This window comes from Coturnix japonica, chromosome 2, assembly GCF_001577835.2.
Source record: "Coturnix japonica isolate 7356 chromosome 2, Coturnix japonica 2.1, whole genome shotgun sequence".
NCBI classification, from domain to species: domain Eukaryota; kingdom Metazoa; phylum Chordata; class Aves; order Galliformes; family Phasianidae; genus Coturnix; species Coturnix japonica.
Window position 1 is genome coordinate 51,810,324 of NC_029517.1, and position 25,614 is coordinate 51,835,937.

The 25,614-nt window shown below is 36.7% G+C and overlaps 1 protein-coding gene across 5 annotated transcripts in view; it reads right to left on the bottom strand.

Moving 5' to 3' along the window:
• SEMA5A (semaphorin 5A) overlaps positions 1-25,614 on the bottom strand; it is a 316,527-nt gene that overhangs the window by 116,887 nt on the left and 174,026 nt on the right. For all 5 annotated transcript variants that reach the window (XM_032442465.1, XM_015854392.2, XM_015854395.2 and 2 more), the window contains 5 exons: positions 22,216-22,278; positions 15,995-16,093; positions 14,639-14,852; positions 4,212-4,497; positions 714-849 (listed from right to left, as the gene is read on the bottom strand). In XM_032442465.1, the coding sequence (XP_032298356.1) occupies positions 714-849; positions 4,212-4,497; positions 14,639-14,852; positions 15,995-16,093; positions 22,216-22,278 (798 nt within the window). The remainder of the gene's footprint in view (positions 1-713; positions 850-4,211; positions 4,498-14,638; positions 14,853-15,994; positions 16,094-22,215; positions 22,279-25,614) is intronic.

Sequence of the window (25,614 nt, forward strand, 5' to 3'; positions counted from 1 at the left end):
GTATACTGTCAGCCAACTACAGATTACTACAAGACGTGAGGCTGACAGGTTCAAATGAGGAAGACACCATTTCACAAATTATTTTACTCAAACTCCTTACAGGGAAATATATACAATATTGAGTACTCTATTTTTTTTTTTTCCCTCTTTTATTTCCTTTTTTTTTTTTTTTATTTTGTTTTTTAAGAAAAAGTGATTCAGGAACCCCTGCCTAACAACACTGTGATCAAATCCACAACAGCAAACTGAAGATGAGGTCCGAAGAAATTAGGTATGATGACATGATCAGCTGTTTTTTTTTCCTTTTTCTGTCAAATAGTTTCCTTTCTTGATCGTAATAGCACGCACATAGTGTAAAAGAAAATAACAATCTGATTATACTTGAGTCAGGAATTAATGCTGCCTTAACAGATAACTGTGTTCTGTTACTACAGAAAATTGAAGTTCAGCCATTTTTTCCCTCCTACTCTTCAAAGCACATTGCTTTTCGACCCAAATTATTTTGTGAAAAGACAAAATTAAGAATGCTAAAACTGGGGGGGAATCTCTTAAGATTTCTTCATTTATTTTTTATTTTAAAGACTCATGCTGTAATATACTGGAAAACCAGTCTTAATAGCTATGAACCACACAGCGTTCTGAAAAAAAAAACCACAAAAAAAACAAAAAAAAACCAGCATCATACATATCATCCTTCTCAAATGTATGTGTACCTGAAAATTTGGGTTAGGATTGGGATATGGAAGCCAAGCAGAGCGAGAGTTTTCCTGGTACTTGAAAGGTCCATTAAAAGCCTGAGTTATGGCACTCAAGTTGAAAACACAAACTGCTGAGGCTGCTATGCTGTTCCTGCAAAAGAAATGTAAACATTAACTTGGATAACAACATTACAAACTCAATTGGCTTTAAAATAAATAATATCCCCCTTTATTGATGTTCCAGTCCTTCAAGTAATGAACAAAACGGATACGATCAGTAAGGAGATGATATCCCAAGATAAGGATACATGATATGCTGACAACAGACTTAAATTTTTGTTCACCTTTGCCAGTTAGCTCATGTGGGAGAAACTCAGAACTTCCTACAGAGTGCTGTTAGTCTAGTACAAGAAGGCCAGACTTTATTCCCACATGTAATCACATGTATCAAGGACATCATTCTTCTAGTTTCCACATTCAGGACACAATTATTCTTAGGGTTCACTGATGTTTCTTCTAGGCAACCAGTGGCTAAACAAAGAGTCAAGGATTTTCAGCTTATGCTATGTTTCTGGACCCTGTGGAAACCCTGTGTAAAACACCTGAACAAAAATTCCATCTTCCAAATGATGTTTTGCTGAATCCCTGCCCTCCGCCCCACCGCCCCACAAAATAAATAAGTAAATAAATAAATTAAAATTCCAGAAACACATCAAGGTAAAACATCTTGGTCTGAATGCTTTCTAAGATATGCTGTTACAAGAGACTGCAGCCAGGCCATACATACAGTTTCCTGTTCTTCTCTTGGAAATGTGGTAGATGTGACAATAAAGTAATTTTGCACAGTGTAAACAGTATTAAGTCAATGACTAAGAGAGCTCTTAACCTGGAAAACGTTTTCACAATTTGAGATAATGGCATAGTTAATTAAGGTGGCAATAGTATATATTTGCACTGCAGGTAAAACTGCTAACAACTGATCTACATCACATTCTTCTTATTTATTCATTTATTAAAACTATTCCTGTGTTTTACACAAGCCTGCTGTAACAACTCCAAAATGATGGGGAGAAAAAATAACCCCAGGCAATCAATTCTTAACAAAACTTTTCAAAACTGAAAAAGAGGAGTAAGATATATTGATTTAACAGCAGGATGAAAGAACAATTTTCTTATTTATGCTTGTCACTCTTATTTCAGAGAATCTCTGAAACATAAGGTTCCAGGCTAATAATTTTTGCAGAATCAGTTATCAGTGGATTTGATAATACCCTAGCTATATAGATTATCATTAATGGTAGCTAACAAATACTACAACAATACAAAATCTTCCTGAATTTTCTAAGTCTTTAAAAGACAACAAATTGATGACTGTACATTTTCAAATGGCGTGAAAGAAACAAAATCAGCTTTATTATGAAGCAAGAATTACAGTGGTCTTAGCAATCAGCCACACATAACCTGTGTAGTTTTTGCTAAGACTCACAATACTTATTGATGGAAACACTTCAGGTCATTCCCTACAGAATGATTCACAGTATATATGCAAAAAATAAGCACTAGTGTAAAATAAATCTGTTGTAATTCTGAAGCTATTGAGAATAATAAAAAGAATGCTTAATGTGGTTTGGTAGTGTCTAATCCTACATCTATGGAAAGGAATGTGGTGGTCTCCCTCATGGGAAACTCCAGTGCTTCTTCATCATCAGGTTTCAGGGCTGAAATCACATGGGGTGTGCAGATAATCTGTGAGAATCATGCAACCTGCTGGAAGTAATCAGAACTCTAAAAAGATTTCAACAATGTTCAAAATTTTATGTATAGTATTTGATGACAGGAGCAAATATATTTGAAATGGGAAAATAAGAAAAAAAGAAAAATCAGTTGTAGTTAATTGCTGTTTGAATAGTAATCCGTGTTGAACAAGGCAGGATGCTAAACTACTAAGTAAAAAGAAAGTAGCAGCAAAGATTCAAAGGCTGTCTGCTTTCATGTCGCAAAGGTAGTCTTACACTTACAGATTCACACTCAAGGATGATGGCAGCCCTGACTTTTTTATATAACATCAGAGAAAGTGGAATTTGTAGCACAGGAAATAGTTGATAGTCATCCAGAGATGAGCTTCCATGGCCAAAGCCTTGTGGATTTTCTGGAAAAGAATTCCTCTGAACCAGCTTCTCATGGTTCTAATGAGACTAATGAAATGAAAATAACTGTTGAAAACATCACCAAATTTTCTTATCCCCAGTAGTCCCAACATCTCCTCTGTTCTCTTTGTTAAAGAAGAATTTGCTTCAATACATTTCTCCAGTCTTTCCTGTCCCAAGTCAGGAAACGTCACAGCCTGGTGCAAACTGCCCATCACGAATCACACTTACAGCCTGAGCTGCCAGGGAAAGCATATGAAAGTCTCTGAGACATCTTTGATGTGCTAATATCAGACTGAACCAAAAGTATGAGAAATGAATTAAGGCCCAAATTCACCCTCACTGTCCAATCAATTAAGCGATCATAATTTGCTGGCATTTATTTGTGACTGTTGATAACTGGGTAATGTACATTGATAGGAAGTAGGTAGGTATTCAAGCGTTTAGAAAGGGGCACTGATAAATGCCCAATTTAAAATTTTAAAATTCTAGGCAGAAATGACCTATTGTAGTAAGAAGCTGCAGGTGGGTAAAAGAATCTGAAACCAAAACCTGAAACCTTGTTCCTGCAGTTTGAACACTGGGCTGTGCAGCTTCAACTCAAAGGTCACTCTCACTTAGCAACAAACAAACACTATTTATCACATTTTAAGTAACAATGCACATTTTTAAGACAAAGTACTCTTGTTTTACTAAAAGTTAAACTACTCTGACTATCAGATCTGAAAGTCTAGAAAGCTTTTATGTACATTCACAGTATTTAATTTTAAGGCTAAACAATACCATTTAAAATTTTGCCTTGTTGGTATAATGGGTCCAGCTGAAATCAGATTAAACTCTTGGTTTGATTTTCAAGCTCAAATAAAAATACGTTACGACTGATTTTTAAAATTTAATAGAATCTCCTGTATTTGTTTGGGTCAAGTGAACACTTATGGTAAATCTGCATCACATCAATTTTATGATATTATAATTATAAAATATTTATTTCATAAATACATAATGTATTTAGGCTCAGAAAATAATGTGTAAAAAGAAAGTGTTTGTAAGAATGAATGAAACAGCCTTAAAACGTACAAAAAAAAGATGACAGAGTAGCCTTAAGATATATGAACAGGATGGCATAATAGTCTTAAAACACAGTTGCCTCCTTGAGGTAACAAAATATTAAGAACTGTACCTTCTTTCATGTCCACCTTCAGCATTTCCTACGGGAAGCACTTGGTGCTGAGATCTGTTCATAAGACTAGTAAACAGTAGTTTGAAATTATTGTGTTCACTTGGCAAATACAGAAGCTTTAGGTTGCTTTTTTTTTTTTTTTTAATAAGTAGCAAATTATATGTATATATCATGGAATTTACTTACACATTAGTGGTAAAAATCCCATAGATCAAGTCCAATTCTGGCAGGAAGAAAGTGCTCTGCAGTTCATTATAGTAAAATGGAATTTCTCCAGGACGAGAGCAGTTCAGCCGAGCTTTCATGAAGGTAGTCCAGGTATCCTCCAGCACAAACTTGCCACCAATATCATTTTTGCACACTCGAGCAGCACGAGAGAAAACTGTTTTGCCACAGTCATGTTCCACTGCATTTTCTCGGAAGAAGAAGTAGGTGAAATTCCCAATGTCATAAGATGACACAAAATTGGGTTCTGAAAATAACAAAATAAAAGATTATTTACTGTCTACCAGTGATAGATGGAGTCATAAGGTCATGAAAGTTTATCAGCAGCCATTACTTTTCAAAAAACATACCTTTTATTATCCTTGCGGGGAACTAGCTGTTTCATGGCCCTTTTACATAGGCTAGATGGACTCTCTGCTCTGAGTGTCTGTGGCACGCAACTGTGGTGGGCAGCCTTGGCCCAGCTCACTGTTCTCTACCTTCAATAGCATCATCCAATCTTTCCTCTCCACCATGCTGGTATAGTTTATTCTTACTGTGTAACTACTTTAAAATTTCACATTAAACTCTGTTTTTGCTTTGCCACCAAGCCACTCTGGGTTACCAGAATAATGGATGGTTACTACTAATTGTGACTAAGAATATATTCAGTGGCTTTAATGGGAAGAAAGAGAATTCTAAGTGGCCAAAACATTATGTGAAGCACTCCCAGTTAGAATAACTAATTACTGTGAAGATGTTTATAACCTGTAGGAATAACATTGATATGAAATGCATTCAGAATGTTTTTAAGATTCTTCAAAAATCTGTATCAGTCTTGCATGAAACTATTTTAAATATGCAGTGATAATCATAGCACTTGTGTAAACAAAAACTAGCATTCGTGTTCCAAAGATTAAAAATTGAGAAATACCCTATAATCTGCAGACACCTGTGCATATACTGTACTGATTATGAAGTGATGAAAACATGACCAGCACTTGAAACTTGTGAAAACTGTATTATCTTAGAGCTACCTTGGGGAATTCTGTGGATCTGGAGGAATTATCATGTCAGGCTTTTTTTTTTTTTTTTTTTTTTTTAAATTTCAATTTTTCTTAGGGAAAAAGGAACTAAATCACTTCAAAGCTTCCAGGGAAAAATGACATTCCTGTCTAGGAATATTAAGTCTATAAGTTTCCCAATACTCTGCCGTGAACTGTTATTTGTTGACATGGAGGACTTGATACAAAGGTTTTTAATACAGGAGAGGAAATTACTTTTATTTCCTGCTGAATTTGCAGGAACAAATTTCCATTTGTTCTGAAAGAGTAAATGCATTCTTCTGTGAATGATAACAAATGCATAGCATTCTGGTATGTCACAGGGTACAGATAATATGGATCAAGGTGAGACTGTCAATCTGTAATAAAGTCATGACTATTGTAAATGTGAGTTTATCAGCATGGCATGATAAAGTTTGCCAATGTACAACATCGAGCAACGCTACACAGATATGTGAGTCCAGGTACTGTAACACTGCAGTGCCAGTTAGTGCTGCCTCTGGCTGAACACTGATGCAGCATACTGTTTCTGAAGCTTGCTTACACAGTGCAAAGCCCAGGAATCTCTGTAGCTACCTTCTTAAAGTAGCATGACTCTGTCCAGCAAGGACTTCTGTCCACAGACTCTTGTAAGTTATCACAAAAATATGATCTAACCACGCAAAGTCAACATAGTGCTTCAGTCAGAAATAATCTAATTATTTTTCCAAAGGTTAAGGACAAACCTACACAGTCCCTGTTCTTAACAAAAAAACACTTACTAAGAAGGGACAATGTTTCCTGTTAGATTATTTTCCATATCAGCCCGCTCATTAATTGCAGAGACCAAAGAGACCAATCCTATACTCATTGTCTTCAAGCTGATGCAGACTTCTAGTGTATGGCGTAGCTATGGCACTGCCATGGAGTGCACACTGACGCTGCACTCTGGAGAACAGCATCTTTGCAGCACAAAAGCAGGGGTGTGCTGCACATTTGAGAAGGCAGCAAGAGGTCATACCACAGAGTTAGGGGCCCTAGAGGGAAATTCTACATCAAGTGCCTCTTGGCAAAAGTGCCTAAAGCAAACTTCTCCTTGAGTCATGTCCAGGTTTTGAACAGGAAAAAGCAGCTGGAGTGGTTCAAAACAAGCCTGGGAAGCAAGTCAACAATCAAGCAGTATGTATGATATTGTATGATCAGGGCTAAGTATTATTTCCTGGTCTTGGCAAGAGAGTTATGATTTCTACTGAGTAACAACCGCTAACATTTCAATGAGATGTGTTCAGAGACCCAATCAAAAGAGAATTGAACTCTAGAAATTTGAAAAGAAATCTGAAATGATAGGTTTGATCCAAATGCAGACCACATATGTATACTTAGAACTGCAAAGACATATATATACACATGCATACATAATATTCAAAATCTTAAAAATCCAAATGCTGGTCTAGTGCTGAATTATATCTATCTTCACTGGATCAACAAATCACACTCTCATACTGATGGTCTCAAGAGATCCATTTGGCCTCTAAAGATTCACCTGACTCAAATATTCCTATTCGGCAAAATAATCAATGGCATTAAATTCTAGAAACATGCATTTGGTGGTATTTTTTGAGGTGAGTTTGGTATCTTTTACTGTTTGTTTTAGTTAGGTTGGTCATTTGTTTGTTTTTGAGTTGTTTTTTGTTGTTGTTTTCTTTTAACAAGATTCGATTTGCCACTAAAAATGCTGTAAAAATGGGAGATAACAGCAAGAATTTAAGCTCCAAATGTGCTAGTCCTTTCTTTTTTCTTTCACCTTACTAACATAATTAATGAAGTACATTTCTTATTTGCATTTTGCCGTCTCAGTACTTCTTTTGTAATTACATTAATTTAGCATAACTCTCTGCAGCTGTTGGAAAACACTAGAGATCTTGCATTAGGCTGACCCAGGCATTGCTTCTCAAGAATGCTTAAGGACAAATCTTAATCCTAGAGTAAGTTTTTCCTTTAGTGTTAAACTCCCTCAAACTAATACATAACTTGGAGTCATCAGAATTATAAGCTCACATGGTAAAATGGAAAACGTTAAATACCCGAATAAAACTGGTGGAAAGCACTGCTTATTAGCAGCTCTGTTTATCATAGTCATATAGGAGATGTGCTTAAAATACTAGTCTAGTCTGTTGTAGCATAGCTGACTCCTGGTCTATTTTGACTATCTTTTTTTTTTCTCCTCAGTGCCTCAATTCTCCATGTTTGTTTTTAATACTCTTCTCCGTTAATTCAGTTGAAGGTTTTATGGGCAGAGAAGAGCAAGGACTACAAAATATAGTGAAAACATGTATGTCAGACAGTTGTTTTCCCAGTCTTCTCTTAAACTGCTGATAGTTTTTATAATAGAGTCTAGTGCAATCAAAAAAGTGAATGCAGACATTAGACATGATATTCTCTAATAATTTCTGAAATATAATAATCAATTTCCTCAAAAATAGTTTTCAAATATTATATTACAAAAGTCCTTCTATTAGCTGTTGTTTATTCCAAATAGATCTCCTTCATTTTCAAGGTAAAGTGTTCCTACAGCCTAACATTTTGTAATTTATTACATCATTTTCTTGATGCAAATGCATTGGTTGCAAACTTAGTGATAGAAATCATTCTCTACACTCATCTAGTAACTACTGAAGTCCTTGAGAGTCCAATGTGAATTTCACTAGACTTTTAGTTGCCCGCATTCACTGGATAGGTACCCTGCAGAATAAGATATTGGGAAAGTGGGGAAACGAGCAAAAATACAGATCACCACCAAAATTCTCTCAAAACCTCTGGAGCTATATGGACCTATCAGTAAAACACAGAAGTTTGGATGCTTACTTAAAATGCCAAACATTTTGATTGCCATTTCTCCATTTCTTAAATTCTTGTTTTTTTGTTTTTTTGGTTTTTTTGTTTTTTGGTTTTTGGTTTTTTTGTTTGTTTGGGTTTTTTTTTTTTGTGTTTTTTTTTTCACCCTGATTTGGTTTTTCATGAAAGGTGTCAATCAGTCTTTTCTTGCCAACTTGGGCTTCTTTACAGTTTTTTTTTTGTTTGTTTTTTATTTTGTTTTTTCTCCTTAATGCAGAGGAAATCAGAGTTTCCTTTCATGATCATCTGCTTTGCTTTCCACTGTAAGGCCTTATATGTCTGCTACTGAAATTCTATTTCTGCCTCCAGTATTTCTGTCCTTCTCCTTTCTTTAGAGAATTCTGTTTTTTACATGTTCTTGTTTCTCCAAGTTCATCAAGACCATCTCTATTTCTCTCCTTTCCTGAGTGAGATGTATTTCAGTTCTAATTTCTTGCATTCTCTCTTGCTTATTGGATACTACAGTTTTCTGAATGATGCAGGGCTGGGCACAGATGACCTGTTTGCCTTTCTTTCTTCTTAGTTTAGCAAGTGTGAGTAGATATGAGCAGCCTAGGTGAGATATAAAAGAACAGGCTCTGCCTTCAGTAGCTTTCTAGACTTTTCATAAATATAAGAGGGCTGTTGCTGCTTCACCTAGAATCACAGAGTTGCTCAGAATAGAAAAGACCTTAAAGATCATCAAGTCCAACCGTAATCTAACCATGCCACCTTAAGTAACAATCCTCTGCTAAATCATGTCCCTGAGCATAAAATCCAAATGGTTTTTAAACACATCCAGGGAAGGCGACTCAACCACCTCGCCGGGGAGCCTATTCCAGTGCTCAACAAACCTTTCTGTAAAGAAGTTTTTCCTGATATCCAACCTAAACCTCCCCTGGAACAACTTGAGTCCATTTCCCCTCATCTTGTCACCAGCAAGAAGAGACCAGCCCCACTCTCGCTGCAATCACCTTTCAGGTATTGGAGGAGAGCAATAAAGTCTCCCCTCAGCCTCCTCTTCCCCAGACTACACAGCTCCAGCCCCCTCAGTTGCTGATCATAGAGCACATTCTCCAAGCCCTAGGTTGAATAAGAAGTACAAAACCCACCTCTGTGGGAAGTATTATCTGAGTGAGGAAGTGCCATGAAAGTGCCTTGTGGTAACTTAGTGTGCCTAGGACAAAGGAGGTCAGGGGAGGTGTCTTCATCCTGTGTGAGCATCCCACTCCCCTACTTTATCATTGCCATCTGGGGGAAGATATGCAGCTTTGAAAGGAAAAACAGAACAATTACTCAAATTTTGCCTCTGGTATCAGCTCCAGAGGAGAATCCTAAGGATGGTTTCAAAACAGTAGAAATTTTCATTCTAATTTAGGATACCAGAAAAAAGAAAGATACACACAAAGGATCAGAATCAACTGTATATGTGACAGAATCAAGGAAAAGTCATTATTTGGTAGCATATGTTTTGAATATTTTCAATCTAGTCTCCTGTCTGTAAGCTAAAGACCAAGCTGCACGAATCAACTGGATTTGAGTTACATAAAATATTGCATAATAAGAAAAGCTGTTTCAGGTAATTACAAGGCTTTTCACTATAAACAAAAAAAAAAAACAGCCTTGAATTATTGTACTCATTTTTATTAATGCTTTGAAGCAAAAGTGAAAGGATTATTTTTGTTCTTAGTGCATAATATCATTCCACATATCCTTCTAATACCAAGAGTTACAATAATAGTGCAAAAATAATAATGAGGAGGGAATCAAAGCTGCACCCCTCTAACCAGCAATCTGTGAGAATTTTGCCTTTGCTGTTACTTGTGAAGACTAAATTAAGACTAAATTAAAACTAGAATAGGAAACTTTCTATTAAGCAAAACACTAAAAAATGTATCATAGAAGAACTATTTTCAGAGCATCTAATATCCAAACAGTAAGTGGGAAAAATGATAATACTGTGTCAGCAGAGTAGAAAAACCCAAACATTCGTATGTGCTTCTCAGCTGGAAATGCTTATAATCTGCGTAATATTTTATTTTCTTTCTGTTTTGGGGCCACATATGATATTAGATCTCATTTAAATCATCTGTAGTTGACCCACTGATGAAATGGCTAGGCATTTAGCTCAAGTTTTGTATTTACTTAACATGTTCCAAGAGAATATATCGCAATATGTTTGGGAAAAAAGAAAACAACTACAATGTACTACAAGACAGTTAGAGACCAAAACAGTTTGAATATCCAAATTAAAGCCAAGTCCAGTAGCAAAGGCTGAAACTAAATGTCCCACTGTTCTGCTCCATGATTTAACAATGGAAGGGACTGGGTTATCATAAGCTTCCTTAGTCTGTTTTCCCCTTTTATGGGCTAAGGGAAGGAAGGAGACACTGTAGACTAAAGTTTCATAATGAGACATCAAATCAAACTTCATTGATTTGAGGAGGTGAAATGAAAGTAGAAATATATTTACTAATTGTAAATGTTGTACTACCAGAAAAGCAGTGGAGGCTTTTCATTGTCAATCTGAACCCACTGAAGTTTGTGGACTTCAAGTATAATTCTTCCATTTATCTCTACACTCCTGACCAAATGATGGTGAATTCTGCCCCTGCTGCACTTTGTTGATCAACCTTACATTGAGCTCAATTAGAAACACTCTGTAGCAGTAAGGTCAGTATATGATTTAAAAAACATATTATGTTGTGATTATAAATAGACTCAAGCAAACAGCACGCAAGCAGTAAATCAAGTTGTCCCTTTTTACTTAATGAAAGATCTAATGTATTTGCTGTCATTTAACAATGTCCAAAGCAGACTACTAAGGAAGACTATTGCTTTTATGAAACATTACTAAGGTGATTTTAAAATGGTCTAGAAACACACGGCTCTTTACTGACCTGAACAGTGGGCTGAATCTCAAGGCCTCGCTGATCACTTTGGTTAGGAGAAGAAATCAACAGAACTGTCTGCTTTAGATTTAACGCTCAATAAGTGCTATTTGACCTCAAGTCATTTCTCTCAAGCACAGAAATACTTGAATATAGACTTAGAGAGAAAGAGGAATGAAAGTAGGCAGCAGAACATGTCTTAAAGAATAAAATGCAGGTAAACAGCCTTTCTATCTTCTTCAGTTGTTTGCCCCTCTCTATACATACTCGCGTGAGTATCTCCAAGAACTATTTATTTATTTATTTATTTATTTATTTATTTATTTATTTATTTATTTTTGTCTACATGGGAAAATACAAAGCCAAAATCATGAGAGGAAGGGGTGGTTGCTCCATTCAGAAGTTCTATATTAACTGTCCTGCAGCAAGCTGGGTACCAGGTGGTGATAGTACTAGTTTGTTACATTTGCCACTTGCATTTAATGTCTACAGGAGACAAACAAATTCTATGAGCAGAGCATGAATTTATTTTTGTGGAAAAAAAAGGGAATTCCTGAGGTAATAAATTGTAACCAGTGAACATATTCAGGCATAATCAAGACCTGAATATGTACTCCTCTTAATTTTAGAAGGCAGAAAATTCAAAAACTGCCTCCAGATGTTTCTTCCCTCTTTCACTAAAGAATACAAGACTGTTTACATGTGAAAATGTTCCAGAAAATGAAAAACATTTAGGAATCAGGCAGACATCTAACATTTGGTCAAGTGCTCTGCCTGCTATTTGAAACTGACAGTACAGACAAAACTCATCTGATTCAAATTTCAGACTTCTGGCAGTAGTGACTGTCTATATTGTTCTCTATCACTTTTGAAAGGTCTTGGAAAATGGAAGAGGTCCCTGAAGACTGGAGGAAAGTCAGCATCATGCCAGTCTTCAAAAAGAGCATGAAGGGTGATCTAGGAGTTACGGGGTGGTTAGCCTCACCTCCATCTTTGGGAAGGTGACAGAAAAAACTTGTTCTGGATGCCATCTCCAAGCAATTGGAAGAAAAGAAGTTTAGCAGGAGTAGTCATTGTGGATTCACAAAGGCTACCAGTTTAGGAGACAGCCTGGAGAGAGCAGAGGATGCTGTGTACCTAGACTTCAGCAAAGCTTTTGACTGTCTCTCAGAGGATCCTTGTAATGAAGCTTAGAAACTGAGACAGTGAGGTAGACTGAGAACTGGCTGACTGGCAGAGCTCAGAGGCCAGTTATCAACAGTGGAGAGTCTGGTTAAAGGCCTGTAGCTAGCAGTGTTCCCCAGGGATCAGTACTGGGTCCCATCTTCCTCAATATCTTCATCAGTGACCCAAATGAAGGGACAGAGTGCACTCCCAGCAAGCTTACTGGTGACGCAAATCTGGGAGGAGTGGCTGAAACATCAGAAGGCTCTGCTACCATTCAGGAAGACCTAAGCAGGCAAGAGAGTTAGGTGGAGAGGAACCTGATCAGCAAAAGGAAGTGTAGAGTCTTGTACCCAGAGAGGAATGACTGCATCCATCAGTACAGGCTGAACTTCTCTGCAGAAGGTCCTTAGTGTGCTGGTGGACAACAGTTTGGGAATGAGCAAGCAGTGAGCCCTTGGAGCATGGTAGAACCCCAAAAAAGGAAAGATGTGGAGCTTTTGGTGAAGCTCCAGAGGAGTAGCAGAAAGATGATCATAGGGCTAGAACATCTCCCCTATAGAGACAGGCTGAAGAAGCTGTGCTTATTCAGCATGGAAAAGAGAAGGCTGCAGGGAGATCTCATTGTGGCCTTCCAGTATTTAAAGGGAGTTTAAACATGAGGGAAAACAACTTTTTACATGGATAGACAGTGATAGGACAAGGGGGGGGGGAGCGGTTTAAACTAAGGGAAAGGAGATTTAGAAAGTTTTTCACTGGATGGTGAGATGCTGGAACAGGCTGCCCAGAGAGGTTGTGGATGCCCTGTCTCTGAAAGTGTTTAAGGCCAGTTTGGATGGGGCCCTGGGCAATCTGATCTAGTACTTGATCTAGCAGTTGGCAACCTTGCCTATGGCAGGGGGCTTGGAACCTGATGATCCTTGAGGTCCCTTCCAACCCAAGCCATCTATGATTCTCTGGTTTTTTACAGTACTGCTATCACACCCAGAGATAGTTTGAAACGCTGCAATGTAATATGTATAGTAGCAAATCTAAGTGAAAAGAAGCATCACACCTCTGAAGGAAGCATGAATGTAACAGAAAAATATACTTTGACTAGGAAATTTAAAGCCATAAGTGCACATGAGTATACCCTAAAAAGGCTGAATTTGACTAAGTGTCAGCTAATACTGCTGAGCAAAATTTGACTATGAAGCTTCCATTCCAGTTGATAAAACTGCCTAACTTTTCTTACAGGATTATTTATGTTACTCTCTCACTGAAAGCATCAAATCCTTCATTACAACTCAAGTGCTCAAAACCTAATGCAGTTTTTTGACACTGTGTCACACATGCATGGGCAAATTGACATAAAGGCAGATGAATCTGCAACTCCAGAAGACATTTCCCTTCCACTCCTCTTTATGCAGGAAACCGAGATGCTTTCAGCCTTTTATAGGATTTGCTTGAATTGGCTCCAATTACAAAACTAATCTTGTTCTTTCTCCCCAAAGATAAAGTCACACTTTCCTGACAAGTTAATTCCAAACAGTTTTGAGGCAGAAGAATGAATTATAAAAGAGAATGTATAGGTATGGTAGAAGCTTTTAGGAGGCAAAATGTAAATAGGGAGAATCTGATTAATTGGAACATTTTTCATAGGAAGTGGTGGGAATTTCACTGTGCCCTTTGGCATAAAACATCCAGTTAAACTGAAAACTCAGAGTGAAGAATGTTTTGCCTTTGACAGAAGCATCCAGGTGTGGCACAGCAATTAGCTTCAGTATCAAGGCTGTGTGGACAAATGCTACCTGAAATGAGATACCTGTACAATGAGTTCATTTTTCATCTCATATTTCTTTTGCCCTGCTATAATTCTGTTATGTTTTATGCAGTTTGGTCTTCTTTTGTTAATTAATACTTTGTGATGAACATCTTTGAATCAGGAATCATTGCTGCAATATTATTTTTATTATTTGTGCAGCACATACAACAAGAAGTTTCAAAATCAGCTATAATAAGCTTCAAAAACTTCAGTTTACCACCTAGGCAGCTTGTAAACAAAACTGTTTCCACTTTTTAAGGCTGGGACTTGCAGAGAAAGTTAGGGAAATTCAGTCAATTCTAAACTATTTTCTGCCTTCAGGTCCTGAAGGACTTAAGAGAGCAATGTCCAAGGCAAGCCACAGCCCTTGGCCAGTGAAGCTTTGCTATGTAAGTTCACCTGGGATATATGGTACAGATCATTCTTACATCTACAAACACGATATTTAAGTGGATATCTACAAACAGCTATACTAATTACAAGCTATAATAACTATACAAGTATATTAAATACTGCATTATGCAAAATAATTTTAAAACCAGAACTGCATTACTCTTAAAACACCCAAATTCTCACGAATCAGGAGAACATGGGTTAAAAAGCAGATTGGTCTCATGGTTTATCAGTACTCACCATTCAGCCACTTGGAGTTGTACTGTGCAGTGCGGAGAGGAGGAAGGGCTCCCAGACTGCGATAAATGGCAGGATCCCTTCCTGGAAAATCCATGGCTGTAGCAGCATATAATTCCCCACTGGAAGTGAGCAGTGCAGTGGAGTTGTGTTGGGGACTATAAGGACAACGAGCCATGCCACTGATTTGATCATGTATCTCTGTCAAGTTATTTAACTGTAAGACAGTAAGAAAAAGGGATTAAAATGACCTGAAAATTATACAGCCATTATACAGCCATGCTGTATCAATCTGAGCAAACTTATCATAAACATGAATTAGCTGTTTTGTTATTGCACAACAGTAATGAGTTAGCCTGTACATCCACCTGAAAGTGTCTCATACAGATTTCATTGCACTATTGTTGGACCTTGCTTGTGCACTTTTGGTGGGCAAAGCATGCAAATTAACCATTAGCCATCATACCTAAAATGTTTTACATTGGGAACAACTAGAAAATATTTCTATATAGAGATTGTTATTGTGACAAACAGATACGATTGTCAGGTTCATCTAAAGTATTCACTGTAACAACTGATTAAATAGCAAAAAAATCCTACTGTTCTGTTGGTGAGTTCTAGGAAAAAAATCTCACATGAAAATTATATTTTTAAAAAAAATGAGCTCATCTTTCTGACTTAGTAGCACTAATACTTCCAGCAATAAGTGTGATTCTAATAAGTTATTTGAAAATAAAGGTACAATAAGTTTAAAAATAATAAATGTGACAAGGGGTTTTTGGTCAGTTTTTCTTTATATTTCAATGCCTCTCTCCGCGTGAAATATATAGCCCACTTAGTCCAACCTCTGATGTTTTGATATTTTTTTTATATGAGCATTATTGATTCTTAATGGACTCATTCTCTTTGACACACAAATTACTGTTTTTTTTTTGTTGTTGTTGTGTGGGGGTTGTGTTGGTTTTTTTTTTCTCCGAGAAACAGGATGATTTCTCAACAATAATTTCTCACCAGGCAGAAAACGGTGCACACACTTGTCTTCTTCATAAATACACATGCATAGTATGAAGCTACTCAATCATGTTTTACAACTAAACCTGTTGACATCAAATTTGAGAAAATGGCAGAAGTCTTAGAAATATCAAAGATTCACAAAGTCCGGCATGTGGGAGGAACTGAGCTCTGAAAAGAGATTACGGGTTAACTCTCTGCTTTGCCCCGACACTAAACAAATCAGCTTTTATGTACCAGCTCACTAACCAATTCGCAAACAGCATGAAATCAACAACTTGCTCTGCTTACTAACCAGCAGTCTCCAAACATGACTCGAGTTTATGGGACAAAATATTTAATTCATACCGTCCGATTCGTGCAAATAGGAGTGAAAGCATTGGTTCCACAGGTAAAGAGATGGTTGCCTCCAACAAGAAGCACTCGAATATAGTTCTGGCATTCCTCCTGTCACGTAGGGGGGAAAAAAAAAAAAAAAAAAAAAAAAAAAGAATAAAATCAGTGTTCATGCATACTCAGTGTGTTGGAAATCATCAGTATAAATGTCCTAATGACAATATAGACATCCATCAGTCTTTGTGAAAGGATCCAAACAGTATCACAGTAGAGCTCTTCAATATCAAAGACTTCTGAGTGTGAAGGAAGTCAGAATTAAAAGCAGGTTTCCAATAAGAACAGTGTGTTCTAAAGCATATAAATAAAATCACTGAGATGCCTAGACACAGATTTGTCACTCCTAGCTACATAATTTGCGTGGCATGTTTTATTAGAAGCATCTACATTTTGATTAATATGAAGTTTCTCATGGAAACCTTCACAATTTCATTATTGCAATACACACACACTGACCCTGAAAAATAATTTATATATATATTTTTTTTTTTTTCCACATTAGAATGTGCAAATGCTTTAGAAGCCAGAAATCAACAGCAATTTCTAATGCTTATTTAGACAGAGAAAGATACTAAGTAACTCTTGAAACCATATGTAGGAAGGATTCAAACATTATTTCTACAGAAATGAATAGATAGGAACTATCTATTAAAACAAAGAAAATCAACAACAACAAAATGTGTACAGAATCCTTCTGTTTGAGCACTTGGTTCAAATGCTTTCTAGCATTCATTCACAAGAAACAGATACCAAGGAAAATCATGTAAGTACATCCATGTACTGGTAATGGGGCAGAAGTCTCATTATCTGGGCCATGGTTCTATTAAACATGTTGCTTGTTTGTCTTGCAAACCTTTACTCTGATAGAAACAAAATATAAACATGTGTAGACTGAGCAACCACAAAATAGACTGTGAAGCAAGATGGACAAAAATACTTTTAAATTCTCTGAAATTAATGCTTAGAATTTATTATCTATACTTTTCCTTATGAAAAATAAAAAATAAACAAAACAGAAAATTCCAAAAATGCACATACAAAAGAAAATGCATCCATCTCTCATGAAAATGTAGCTCTCAGAACCTTCTGTTTGAGCCTTAAATGTGATTGTCAAATATTTTAAAACTAAGATCAAATTCCCAGCAGATACAAAAACAGTGTCTTTATCTTAAATTTACCAAGATCATCATCTGAATATCCATTCAAACAAACAGAAGCTGATATGCCACAATCATACAACAGAGTCTGGAACTGCAGTAAGTCTTTTTAAAAAGCAATTATCTGGGCTGTTTCCTTGATGTCCAGGGAATTTCATATAAATAAACACAGTATTTTATTCTTTGGACTGTTTCCATCCTGCCTTTTGCTGCAAGCCTGGAATGTAAGTGTAGGAAAAAATAAGTGGGTTCTGACATTATAACCCATCCAACCTCTTCATATTCTAGAGCTCTCTGAAATAGTGCCATTGCCAAATTACTTGCATGCTCATCACCCACTCCTTCTGTTCAAAAATAATGTAATTTTTTTAAACTCCGACATTCCTGGGATTCAAAAGATTCTTCTCTTTAATGTCCCCAAGTCTTGTACTAACTTTGTAACAAACAAGAGTGCAACAGTGCAAATAAGATAAAAAGTCTTCTTTAATTGGCTATTTTCTTCATACAGCTAATTGAAAATAAGGCAATTAAAAAACAATAGTTATTAATAAAACAATCACCACTCAAAAACACTCAAAAACACAAAGAAAAGGGACTCTTATCAAGCCAGTTCAATTGCTCAGAGTCACCTTTATAGCTCTGGAGTCAAGCTTTCATTTCCAGATCTGCAAAAAATTGAACACAAAGGATTTTAAAACCAAAAGTGTATGTAGCTTTATGTCTTTGCCATGTATTCTCTTACTATCCCAATCTTTCCAAGAAAACAAAGCAAAACAAAACAAAAACATTTAGCATTTACTGTCTACCTTTATATCAGCACACCTAAAACAAAGCACATCTATTTGAAAGAATTCAGTGGCCAAGCAGGCCAGGTAACTATTTAATTTTAATACTAGCTTGTCAGTTCAAGGATGACCTGGCTACGGTCACTTATCCAACTTCAGCAATGTTTGTTGCACTGGCTAACATTTTGAATACACTAGTGTTTATAGTTTTCATACTTCTATAGTAAGCTCAGAAGCTAATACAAACAGATGTTATAATACAGAAGTGCCATTTAAAACTGACAAATTTATTCTCTTCACCATGGCATTTTAGCCTTAAATGCTAACGCATGATGATTACAAGGACATTGGTTTGCCTGGCTCACTCCAGGAGTTATTTTAAGCAACTGTTTAAATTGGTGGATAAATGTACAAAGTCTCAGTAACAAACATCAGACTTCAAAAGTCAAGTGTGCATTACACTGTCAGATGTGATGGATGTCCCTATATATTTGCCTCCCCATCTCTTTCCTATCATTGGCTCCTAAAGTATAAACCTCAGAACAACATCTACTGCTAACAGCTGGGGGCAAAAATTCCATGCAACTTTTTTCACAATAACAAGAACAAAGTTTCATTTAACTAACTATTATCTCAAAACTGCTAGAGTTGCTTTAGGGCTCAAAGCTGGCTTCTGATTTCAGAGCATGCCATCAGCAAACTTTTATCTTTGCTGCCTGAACTTATTGCCCCTTTAGTGGTCTCTGGTCAGCAGAGCTTCAAGAGAAACAAAGATTTGAATGAAAAATTACTCACAACCATCCTTGTAATCCTCATCTCTCCCTTACCACAGTCTGGGCTGGCCATATGTATTTTGTCTCTGGTCTTTCCTGTCCTTTTCTGCAGTCACACATGTCTCTGCCCTGAAATCTGAAGTCGCTCTCACAAGTTTCATGGAATCAAAACACCCAGTAGCTCCACATCTGGGGCTGGATCTATTTATACAGCAACAATCAAAGAAACAGCAATTGGAATTGTCTCTCCCAGGGGATTTCCTCTGAAGAAGTGCATCTCATTGTAGTACTGGACTGAATTTCACTTTGTTGTTGTTTTTTGTTTGTTTGTTTTTTCCCCAAGTGAAGGCTTGAAGGCTGCTGTGGTTGGACCAGGAAAAGCAGTGAGCCACAAATCAGATGTTCTCCTCATTTGTATGCATACAGAGAGTATGGCTTTTAAGCATATCCTCTGTCATGAACTCCTCTTAGCTTTGGGCATAAGGTAGTAAAATAAAAACATCATCAGGTTATCCTTTCTCTGGCCTTGAGTTTATTCTTTGATTTTCACCTCAAGCACACCAGTGAAGGTAAGAGACTTGAAAAGTTCAAAGACAAAGAACACAATAAATAGATAAATAGATAGATAGATAGATAGATAGATAGATAGATAGATAGATAGATAGATGAATAATTTTTTTAAAGCCCAATCTTGACAATAAGCAAAGAACTATTTCTTCCTAGGACTATCTTTGGTTGTAATGAAATCTAAGATCTGCATTTATCATTCTAGTTATTGAAACAGGAAAGAGGTTACAGATCCAAATCAAATAATGTGTCTTTACCTTGATAGTAATGATACTAAGGAATAATCATAGAATCAAATGAAATGAAATGAAACGAAAGAGATCTTGAAGATCATCTAGTTTCAGCTCCACTACTGGGGGCAGGAACATCTTATACTAGATCAAGTTGCCCAAACACTTTCCAGTTGAATACTGTGTTCAGTGTACAGTAGTATATGTGCAATTCTAATGAAGACATGTATGGTGTTCAAATGGCCTTGAATGCCTTTAGGGATGGGACATCCACAATTTCTCTGGCCAACCTGTTTCAGTGTGTCACCACCTTCTAGAGTCTCTGAGTAAAGAACTTCTTCCCTATATCTAATATTTCCTGTTAGCCCTCTTACTGAAATTTCAGAGGCCTTTATTAGAATAGCATATATACTACTGTTACGAGAAGATATAACTTCACTTATACAACAGAGTGTGATGAACATGAATGAAAATCTGGATGAATGCACTACACTTAAGTACATTTCACAGGTGCTGAGTGCTTCTCTGAGCAAAAAATTATTTAATAGCATGCTTCAGCAATGTTGAACTGAGTGTGCATATCAAACCACAAACAGATCTGTCAACATGGAATTCAAAATACACTACTACGTCCTTAAATATACCATTACTTTCATCCATCATGTTAGATTACAGTCACTGCAGACACTGTGACTTTCAGAGCTGAATGCTATTTTCATGGTTTTAAATTCCAAAAATCACTGCAAAACAGAGGTATAAACTTTTAGTTACACATTGTATTCCTACTGTGATAGTTTCTACTCTATGCACACTTTGATCCGTGCCATCTGTCATATTATATTGTCACTTGGGCATGTTCTCTACCTTCACTATTGTCACTTGAAAGTTAAGGCTGAAGGCTTGAGGGATACATTTCATGAGAAAACACAAAAATTATGTGTAGAAATAACAACTCACAAAATCAAACATATGCTTAAAATATGAGGTCCCCAAAGTTCTTACTTTTCTCTCCATGAGCTAACAAGTAAGCTGCATCCTCATCTATCATCTATTTCTGCCATGAAAGCCTTCATACAAGTTAGAAATTTTTAAATAAAATCTTGCCTGTTCCTTTTCTCTAGCTATTAATAACTGCCACACAGACCTAGTAAATCTCACGTGTTAATGGCTAGTTATCAGCAGCTTCTAAATACATGTTTCCAAGACTGGGATGACAAAAAAGGGAAAGGAGTATAATAAAAAAGCAATACCATCTCTAGCGCCTCTTCTCAATGTTATAAACTCATATCTACAGAGAAAGATGATCTTCTGTACAGACAATAATCTTCCATGCATGAAGATTTACACTGCATATTCCCTATACCCACTTTTTTTTTTTATTTCCTGGCAATTCTATTTCTATCCTCATGGTATAGCATTGGCCACGCTCCAGTTGTAAGACCATTTTTCTTCTTCAAACTGAAGAGAAAATGGATGCACAAAGGCTACAATGCAACATTATTTTCCAAACCTTACTAAGAGAAGCTGGAAATGAAATATATTGCTTGATGGGAGAAGTTACAGGTCACTGATTATACACACATTACCATGCAGATCCATTCTTTACTAGAAAGCTAGAGGATATGAACATTTTGAATACATTCTTCAAGCTTGTGGGATTGGGATGTTTTGCTTTGTTGGGAGTTTTTGTCATTATGCTTCTTTATGACTTTTGCCAATTAATCTCATAGGCTGATATGTTCTACCAAATGTGAGTTCTGAAAATAAGCACATTCTTCTGCTGTTACTGCTCTTGATGTACTTCTCTGTTTTTCCCTTGCCTTTTAACTGTCTTGCCACCATCGTTTCCATTGCATTGAAGCCACTATTCAGCTCTGCACATTCTCTGATTGTAGTCTGCTAATTTGTGTGGATAAGCTCACCGAGGCACTCAACATCTTGTGATGTGATAGTTGTGCACAGAGCATGGCTTGTCTTTGATATCACTGTCACTACTGCTGAAACACACGATCTACTTCCTCACTGTGTTCACATCCACTGTTTGTCCTCCATAAACATTCAGCAAGAATGTCAGAGAGTGCGATTTTTCCACATGGAGAACTTTGGTGGCACACCTTTGCTTCATCTGCACGTCCATGTCATACACCATTTTGTCAGACTGCCCCTCTGCTGCCATCTGTCATGCAGCAACAACTCACAGTGGAATTTTGTAGCAAAGATTCAGCCACTACTGCCATAACACCAACAAGTGCCTGTAATATCATAGGTCAAATTGATAAAATAGGAGGCATTACTTTCAGAGCAGCCCTCATAAACTGAAGACTTTCCAAAGCACATAGAGAGTTATTTGAAATTTACGGCACTGAGTATGATGTGAAAACACAGGTCATTACACACAATATATTATAGAATCAATACAATGAATTGTTAGAAACTCAGTTATTTTTATCATTTCATCACAGCACTCACTGTAGCTCGCACTCCACGCCTCCCTATATTGTTCTTTATTTCTTTGCTCATACATCAGTGTCATACTTTTTTTCTACAAGTCTCATCAGAAAGAAATGGGAGACATAACAACTGCATAAGGCAGATATTCATACATTGAATTATACCTGCTATTAAAATACAAATTTTGTTAAAGCAGAACGGTCTCATGCTTACCTTTGATTTTCCTTTACTGTAGCAGGCTCTTTTAGTAGCTTCATCACATTGCCACTCCACTGCCTGAAAGCAACAGAAATTAGTTAGAAATGAAGGGAATACAGAAATATACAACTCAGCTATCTGAGCCTATGCTTGAGATACATGCTTGAGGTATACTGACAAGTAACCATGGGTGGTTCTAGCCATAATCATCTTATAAGCTTTTTCTCCTTAGAAATGTAGTTCTGCTCTTGGTGGTTTTTCAGTTTTTTAAGCCAAAGTGAAACTGGCTTTTCCCATGATTCACGATACCTACAGCTATAGCAGAAATAACCACAATCACATTTGATGCTGTTTAGTCCCTTTTGTATCAGTCTTACTCAGCTTAGCACAGGGAAGGGCTGACTCTTCCTCCCAAGCAGAGGTGGATGGCATCATGCTGAGGTCAGCTCTGCTGAGAGACCTTCTGTGTCAGAAAGGGTGCACTGCTGCTGGTTTTGCAGATTTTCTCTCAAGCATGAAATGGATATTTTATTTTCTCAAGGTGTGACTGTAGCAGTAATTGGAGGAGCTAAAACTTCAGTTTAAGGAAAAGAGCAACAAGCAGACATCCACAGGACAACAGTGAAATGGAGCACCACAAAGCAGAAGTGATTTGTCCTAATTTTTGAACCTTCTGCTTCAACAGACTTATGCCAGGAATTTAAGTCTAGGCTGCATTATGGCTCTTTCACTGCCTGAGTTAATTCCAATTATTTACATATTTAACATTCAACAGCTATGACTTACAAACTCTACCGCTCAGTGGAGCAGATCCTGGGCTTGGTGTGTATGTGCTAATACATGCACACATTTGAATGCCTGTGTATGCTGTGCAGTCAGAGTGCATTTTAAATCTCTCTGCTTGCTTTCACATCAACAACGCACATCCACCTGTTCTCTTGATAAAAATGTCACAAAGCATTTTACATTTTACCAGGAAGAAATGAGATTACTAAACTAAACACTGCTGCTTAATTGTTGAAACCACAGGTTTTGTTTTGTTTTGTTTTGGTTTTTTTTCCAATTTTCTTTACCAGAAAATAATGGAAGATAATTTATTCAGACTTAATATTAAGTGATCTTTTGTACCCGTCTTTCAATGGAGACTATATTGACAGAAAGTACACTCTACAATTAATAAAAATTAATAGGGTGAAAGCCTATTTAAACAAAGGGGAAATATGCCTTCATGGTATACTATGCAGTACTTTTTTATTTGCTTTTCAACAAGCCCAAGAACAAGCTTTGTTGTTTTTATTTCAGAAAATAAAGACTTGTAAAACTAATGCCATTACTTCTCTTCCTCAGCTCCAAGCCTTCCCATTTAAAGCACACACTTTTGCAGATAAATGATCACAGCAGATATTGGAGAATATATTGAAAACTTCTGGGAAACCACACTTGTGAATGATGACCCTAGCATTTATAATGTATTGCATCTTATACTATGTAACATTAAAAATAAACAAGCAAACAAAAACCATTAATTACTTGGCCCTTTTGGTTGTATAATGCAAAAAGCAGTTCATCTCTATAATGGCTCCAAATACTATAAGATTGCTCTTGGGTGAGCAGTGTTAAGTTCCTCAACCCAGTAGGACACATTAAATTTGCATGTTACATGGCACTAAATCTGATAATTAATTCATTATATCTAAACAACACAGAAAGTTGAAATGCCTGGAGAAAGGCAAGAGTTACCAGTAGGAGGTCAAGACAGAAAAACATAAAGGAATACAGTTGCTTTAAAATAACATCTGAAGGAATGTTCTTGCCAAAACTGAACTGAGAAGAATATGCTAAGCATGAACAGCAGGAAGAAAGAAGACAAAAAAATTGGATTCAAGATAAAACATTTATCAATAAATCAATTTTCAGTGGCAAAAAATCCAGCTTTCTATTGGCTAAGACCATGGTAAAAGACTAATTTTAAGGCAAAAGATATCAAATGTGAAAATTATACTATGTCATAAATCAAACAAATTAAGCACACCTCTCAGGAACTGAAATGTTTTGGAAAAGACACTCAAGAGCCAAAAGGGACAGTTCTTCAAATTTTTTATTAAATCTGAGAAAAGTATACAAGGTATTTCCACAAGCACATCACAAAACCACTGATGTCATTATTGACACAACTGAAAGAAAAATTTCCTCTCTGACATCCATTGGATGCACAGATTTAGATAACATTACTAAACATATAACACTAAATTATATGTATCAGTAAAATAGTTAACAGCAAAGACAGGAACCCAAACAGAATAAACTATATAACTATATAACAATACATATGATTTCTAACTGAATGGGAATCATTGTGGGAAAACTCTCTTCATGACAATATACATCAAAAGAGCAATACAATTCTACAGGATCATAGAATTGTAGAGTCTCATTGCCTTTTCATACTTTGAAGGTGCTCTTAAACATCACCTAGTCCAACTCCCCTGCGATGAACAGACACCTACAGCTGGATCAGGTTGCTCAGAGCCCCATCCAGACTGACCTTGAATGTCTCCAAGAATGGGGCAACCGTCACCTCTCTGGGCATCCTGTTCAGCACCTCACAACCCTCACAAAACTAAACTTTTCTTATACCCAACCTAAATTTTCCTTTTACTTTGAAACCTACCTTCTAGTTTGTCCTATCATAACAGACCTGCTAAAGAGTCTGTCCCCTTCTTTCTTACAGACTCCCTTTAGATACTGAAAGGCTGCTATCAGATCACCTCACAGTCTTCTCTTCTGCAGGCTGAAGAGCCCCAGCTCTCGCAGCCTGTCCTGGGTTTCATTTTAATTCCACCAGTGGCTCTTCCCTCGTACACAGATGCAGTTATGCCATCATAAAAAGTGATGAGGTTGGTCAGGCAGGACCTGCCCTTCATGAAGCCACGCTGGCTTTCCCATATCACCTCCCTCTCTTATATTTGTCTTAACATAGCTTCTAAGAGCATCTGCTCCATGGTCTTCCCCAGCACTGAGATGAAGAAGTAACTAAGTAAGTAAGTATAGACACACTGGTGACAAAGCCATGAGCCATCACTAACATCAAGTAAACTTCATAGTACTATAACTCTGAGTTTTGCTGCTGGAGGAGACAATAAGAGGGCAGGCTGCAAATGAAGTGTATTACAAAGACACTCAAAGAAGGCTGGGTAGTTTAGAGTCTTATAGATTGGTCCCCAAAATTCTTATAAATTTTCACATACATACATATACAACACATACATATGCCCTATTATAGATTAAACAAAAAGAGCATGTATAGGCAACCACTTATATATACATACATACATATGGATTTATATGTATATAAAAGAAGTACTTCTTCTAAATCTTCAGGAAATCTGGGGAAGTTTCTCATTAAATTGAAAT